This window comes from Bidens hawaiensis, unplaced genomic scaffold, assembly GCF_021521415.1.
Source record: "Bidens hawaiensis isolate Kalapana, Puna unplaced genomic scaffold, B.hawaiensis_p1.1 tig00010900_1, whole genome shotgun sequence".
Classification (NCBI taxonomy): domain Eukaryota; kingdom Viridiplantae; phylum Streptophyta; class Magnoliopsida; order Asterales; family Asteraceae; genus Bidens; species Bidens hawaiensis.
Window position 1 is genome coordinate 627,632 of NW_027491843.1, and position 6,283 is coordinate 633,914.

Sequence of the window (6,283 nt, forward strand, 5' to 3'; positions counted from 1 at the left end):
CAAGCTTCCTCTTCTTATTTTGTCGGGCGGTACGGACGTTATTTTCTCTTGTCCTCTGCGTGTAGAGGTTTGTGCTCTGGGGAAGATTTCTACCCAGTTGCTTCTCCGTCTCGGCAAAGTTTTTAGCTGCCGTCATGATGGTATCCCACGTGGATGGCATGCCATCTTTACCCGTCAACGTGCGGATAAGCTCTGGGTACTCAGCGCCCTGGATGAAAGCGGCGCAAACAAGATCTTCGCTAATAGTGCCCAGACTTAGCTTCTTTGAGTTGAAGCGCGTGATGAAGTTTAGCAAAGACTCATCTTCCTCTCGGATGCAGTTGAGGATCGTCCATTGCTCTTCTGTATATTTTCTTTGTTGACTGAAGTGCTGGCTGAACTTGTGCTGGAAGTCTGCCCAATCGTAGATGTAATGGACCGGTAAACGATCAAACCACGCTCTGGCTGCCCCGACGAGCGTCATTTGGAACATGTAACACCATGTGGGTTCCGTCCAGCTACTGACGGTTGCCCCCGCTATGAATCTGTTCAAGTGATCGTCTGGGTCAGATACGCCATCATAAGTGCCTGTGTTGGACATCTGTTTGGCACTTTTTGGAGCGATTGCTTCCGCAATGTCCCTTGCAAATTTGGACGTTCCCGCATTCGCAACAGTTGGTCTAAAAGTTTTGGAAAAGTCACGTGGGTTTCCCCCCGTGTTCTTTGGTTTGAAGGCTTCCTCGAAATTTCTCTTCGAGCGGAAGTCTTCTCTACGCTTCCCTTTCGCCTTTTGACGAGGGTTTGCGTCACTGTCAGATTCTTCCCAATCTTCATCATCCGCATACTCGCAATCGTTGCTCATGTTGAGCTGTTGTCGAGTGCTTCCGAATTTGTCATTGGCCTGCTGGAGTGAACGTAAACGTTCGTCCAACTCAGCCTGAAATTCTTTTTGACGTGCTTCCGCCCAAGCCTTAACTTGTTCAAGTGTTTGTTGGGGGAGTCTCGTCTGTTGCTTCTCCACCTGGGTATCAATGAATCCCAGGGGATGATTGTTTACTGCACTTGTCCCGGCTTGGGTAACCGGGGTAGTGTTCATAAAAACCGTGTATTCACCGGTGTTCCCCCCAGTAGCTGGGGTTGTGGTTACCGGAGTTTCTTGGTCACTCGGTGGCCTTGGCATTGGAGTAACCTTAACCATCTTTCCGGAAGTTTTGAAAAAACTGAGAAAAAGAATTAGTTCTAGCTTAATGCACGGATGGCGCCAATGAAGAAACACTAAATGTCCCCGGCAGATTAAGGATAATCTTAGGGTTAAGTAGATGTTTCCCACGAGGGTTAGGTCCGGCAAAGATGGTTGTTCTTCTCGACCTGCAAAACAGACACCGTGAGCTCGTCACTGAGAAGGGGGGGGTTCCTCCTTGTAACCACCCTCCGGCGTGAGAATCAGACTAGATTGCTCTGAATATAAGTGTATATTGAGAGAAATAGCTAGAGAAGATAAGATAATATGAGATGATGATACCGTTCCAAGGTGTTGGAGTATTTATAGCCGAAGGTAGGTTTTCAAGCAGGTACGGCCAGCTGTATAATATTCCTTTTCCACCAACTACGGGCTATGTTCGTGCCACGATGGGAGTTGGTGGGTAGGCAGCGGCTGATGGCGACGTTTTGTACTGGAGCATGCTCCTCCTCGTACTATTGTCGGTGAGCTGTCACCCTGTGATTGGTTCATGGGTCGCTTTTACCAGATCTTGTCTTTTTGTCCATACCTTGGTAGGTATAGTACAAAAGATCTTCTGGAAGCGTACGGACTGGCTCTTTTGGGCGGGAATATTCCCGCCCTGCTCATTTCTTCATGTGACATTGCTGAAGTATAAGAGTTAGTGCCTTATGCGTGTAGCTTTACTGTTAGTGCGCGTAGCCTTCCTTCTTGGTTTGTACCCACAGCTGCGGGAACAGGCAGGGTACTGTACCAAGGGAGGCTTTCCTGCGGGAACAGCTGGCTTATTGCGTGTAAGGTCTTCATCTCTGAGCCTGGTGGGTCCTGCGGAACCAGTTGATCTTTGCGCAGACGTACCTATTTAAGGTGTGTCTTGCGAGTCTAACTGGGCTTTGCGGGGACCTACCTCTTCACTATCACAGGTTAACGGTAGATTAGAATGTTATCACCGAATAGACATATATGATACGTAATATTTATAAATTTGATTTTCTTGAATACACATACTTCACATGCATATATACCTACCCATATAACGGTGGTGTTAACACCTAACAGTGACAGCTTACATCATCAGTCTTCATGTCTTGTCATTTAGATGCCTCGTTAATTTTTTCTAGAATACATTAATTAATGCACATATAGTGATGATAATGTTTGATACGAATCGAATATACTTTTGATACGGTTCGATTGTACTGTAGCTAAGTAGTTTTAATTTGAGTCTCTGACTAATTCTTTAGATAAATAGTTTATTTTGTTTACAAGTAAATTATCTCAGACATAAATTATCTCAGACATTCCAAATAAAAATTTAAAATCATTATAAATAATAATTTGTATCTGCATTTCTATTTTGCTCACAATTTTGGTTTTACCAACCTCTCTCTATTCTATTTTAATTTACACATGAGACTATATGAGACTTGAACTCTATCCTAAAAAGACAATATTATCTAACTATTTGCAACTAGTTTAACTAACGTATCGGCTAGTTCTTACCCTGAACAAATCAATTAATGATTCAATTTGACTTGAACCAAACCTGTTAATTTATAAAGAAGATGAAAAAGATATATACACCATTTATGAAAACGAAAAAAAGAAAAAGAAAAAGAAAGAAACGATAAGTTACTTATTTCAATTTTGTAGACATGCAACTACAACTACCCATAAAGTTTGGTTGATATTTTTGTTTGGTTAGATTATTTAATTTTTGTCTACTAACTTTAATTTATCTTTATATATGCTCACGTGTCAATCTTAACCACAAAGACAAACGTCCCACTCCCAACCCATTGCTCATCTATAACGTTTTAACATTTAGATAAGCACCTAGCCACAAAAGATCTTTAATTCTGTATTATTAGTATATCAGGCTACCTTACCAACTCCCAATCTTGGGCCACAAGCATATATGTTTGTGTTATCCTTCACTAGGTGGTGCACCACTCTCTGTTAACATAGATTGATGACATTATGTGAATTTAATGGTAACGAGAACCGATCAATCATCGATAAAAACAAAGCAAACAATTAACAGATACATTGAAATTTACAAATTTCACTAAATCTAAAAGAAAACTTTTGATGTATTATTGATAGGGACTTGAATCATGTCCCTTGGATTATAACCTTCAATAAATCATGACCGCCTTTTAATATACGAGTCTTCACCATCTGAGCTTTTCTGGGAAATACTGAAAATACACAAGATTCAATTAAGTGAAAAATTTATTAAAATTTGTTCAAGATTCTTTTGACATGATAATCTATCAACTAAAGACTCACCTTTTCAATGAGGGATAGATAATATGGCTTGACCTTTTCGACATCAACACGGACTTTGCTTTTACTGTAAAGGTCATACTTGCTGCATAAGCAATCGATAAATGCGCGTTAGAAAAATGTTAAAACATTATTATTCTTGTATAAATGTTGATTATTCACAAGTTAATCATGATATATTACTTGAAAATTTGAAGCCACTTCAAGTTCTCAACATCCTCCTCATTCATCAAATGCTTATATGCACCAGACCTATGCAATGCTGCCATAACCAAAAGTAAGAATTCATTAGAATAGGTTCCAAAAATCCAAATTAGGTAAAAAATAATAATAATAACTTTGAGCAACTTACGATAAAATGAATGGTAACGAATGATGAACAATCCTGCTTGTGGCAAAGTGGTTCCATTTTCCTTAGCAACCTGTGAAAATCGCATTTATGTTAATCATCATCGTTATCATCACCATTATTATAAAACGTATAACATAACATGTATGTATAATGTTCAAAATCTTAAATAACATACCAAATACATGTAATCATCATGACCCCATGAAATCATCACATTATCGAGTCCACATCCTTCCTCATAAATTCCATTCTTAGTTTGATAAACAGGATTGTTAACGTCCGGATTTTCTTTGAAATACTGCAATACAAAAACATTAATATAATTGACAAAAATAAAAACCAAAACTTACACCAAAATTGAAGCATACCTTATGGTGCACAATTGATTCATCAAAAGCACAACCAAGAGGATGTGTGTCACCTACAACAGCCCATTGTGGAAGCTCCCCAAATCTTGGAAGCAACAAAACTTTCCCAAGGTCTACAAGCCCATCAAAAAAATTACTATTAATTATTATACAAAAAAGTATTTTATATTTTTGTGCATATTATATATGATATTGGCATGCAAATATACCATGAATGAGTGCAGTCAAGTGAAGCCAATCCTCATTAGGATAATCTTTCCTAATGGCTTCAGCAGTTTGCAACAAATGCTCAATTTGTGGTTCATCCAAATCAGGATCACTATCATCCACAACTTCATTCAATAGTTCACAACATTCCCATATACTCATCTCCAACTTATCCAACTTCTTATACTCCTCTCTCATCTTCTTCACCTATAATATATCACCATCCATATTCATAGTATTATTATTAACCATACACAACAAACAGTTAATATTATATAACACGATAATAAAATAATAATGCTTACGAATTCATATGTCTGGTGAATATGGTTCATTTTATAAAACTCCTCAACTTGCTTGTTTCTTAAGCTTTCAACATCATAATCTCTAAAAGTGTTACCAAATGCATTGATCTCCGGAGCATCAAAACCACCACTAGGATTAGGCACAACAAAACCTCCATCAAATACCAATTCATCGGTGTTACATTGGACGTTCTTGTTCTCCACCACTTGTGAATCTGTGTACAAACAATAATATTATTACTTAAAATTCTTAACGAAAAATAATATGTTTTTTATAAATAATAAATGCATGGAAAACATGAACCTACCTATAAGAGAAAATTTACCTGTTACGGGTTGCTCGATAGACACGGTCATTTTCACAAATAAAAAGTAACAAAAAATTATATGCTGATATATAGAACAGAAATGGTGGTGTTGTGATGATGAGCGATCGAAATGATGGTTTTTATAGTGTGTTAAGAGAGGTCCTTGATTGCTAAATGAAAAAGCATGGAGTCCTCAACTGAAATAATAATATTTATAGTTTATACCTAAGCTGTATCTTGATATTTGTTATGATATATCTATTTCTCAAGCAACGCGCAAATTAGATAGATGGATGGATACGCGTGATTTGTTTCCCTTGGATACTCTCATTCGTGGCGCGTGCGTTACATTTGATACTTTATTCGATTAAATATGTTAAAGTCAGTAATAATCTAAAACAATAAAACAAATGTGATTAATAATGTTAAAACTAGTCAATATCTGGAAAAAAATATTGATTCAAATGTTTAGTGAGCTAATCAATTAATACTCTGAAAGTGTAACACAATGGACAACAATACGGAATTCAATTTATAAATCTTTTAGGATCATATGCATGACGAATGTATGAAACTTTGAGTGGACAAGTGACTTAAACTTATTACTAAAATAGACGATAGACAGAAGACTTAAGATAACAAAGTGGGTCAAGTTATTCTACAAAGGGTTACAAAAATGAGAAGGATGAGAAGCAATAATTAATTGACATGTGTCAAGTAGGGACCAAAGGAAAAAGGGAATAAAAGTAATATTACACATTTTCTCTCTTCACATGCAAGTCACATGTTGATTCTCCCATCATTTCTAAACGTCTGTAACTTTTTCATATGATATTTTTTTTAAAAATAAAATTCACCATAATAACAAACGTTTTTTTACCTTTAATATAAGTATAATTTTGTTATATAATAATAAAAAGTAATTTACGTCATTGTGTGTTTTTGCGTACCATTGTGTTTTTTTTCGTCAGTGTGTCTTTCTGTTTGTTATGGTGTTTTTTCGCCATTGTGTCTTTCATCTAATCATTGTGTTTTTTTTAATACTAATAACACCGTTGTGTAATAGTATATATATATATAATGAAAAATACCAACAAATTATCTAATACATAAAACACAATGATAAATGTATATTACACAATAACCTGAAACGTAAAACACAATAATGAATACATATAACAACACAATGGCCTGAAAGGTAAGACACAATGGTAAATATATATAACATAATGGCCTGAACGTAAGACACAATGGTA

The 6,283-nt window shown here is 36.5% G+C and overlaps 1 protein-coding gene across 1 annotated transcript; it reads right to left on the reverse strand.

The window, feature by feature from the left end:
• Window positions 1-3,206: 3,206 nt before the first annotated feature.
• On the reverse strand, window positions 3,207-5,249 carry LOC143536752 (inositol oxygenase 2-like). Its single transcript, XM_077030674.1, has 9 exons — window positions 5,046-5,249; window positions 4,720-4,934; window positions 4,417-4,621; window positions 4,208-4,320; window positions 4,015-4,137; window positions 3,840-3,909; window positions 3,671-3,749; window positions 3,491-3,572; window positions 3,207-3,399 (listed from the first exon to the last, which is right to left on the reverse strand). Exons 1-9 carry the CDS (start codon window positions 5,074-5,076, stop codon window positions 3,373-3,375), a joined length of 945 nt encoding a protein of 314 aa, XP_076886789.1. The 5' UTR covers window positions 5,077-5,249; the 3' UTR covers window positions 3,207-3,372.
• Window positions 5,250-6,283: the final 1,034 nt, after the last annotated feature.

Coding starts and splice junctions, on each gene's coding strand:
- LOC143536752 (XM_077030674.1), bottom strand. CDS start 5,076: ATGACCGTGTCTATCGAGCAACCCGTAACAG. Junction 4,321..4,416: donor CTTGACTGCACTCATTCATG/GTATATTTGCAT, acceptor ATGGGCTTGTAG/ACCTTGGGAAAGTTTTGTTG. Junction 3,750..3,839: donor TCGTTACCATTCATTTTATC/GTAAGTTGCTCA, acceptor TGGTTATGGCAG/CATTGCATAGGTCTGGTGCA.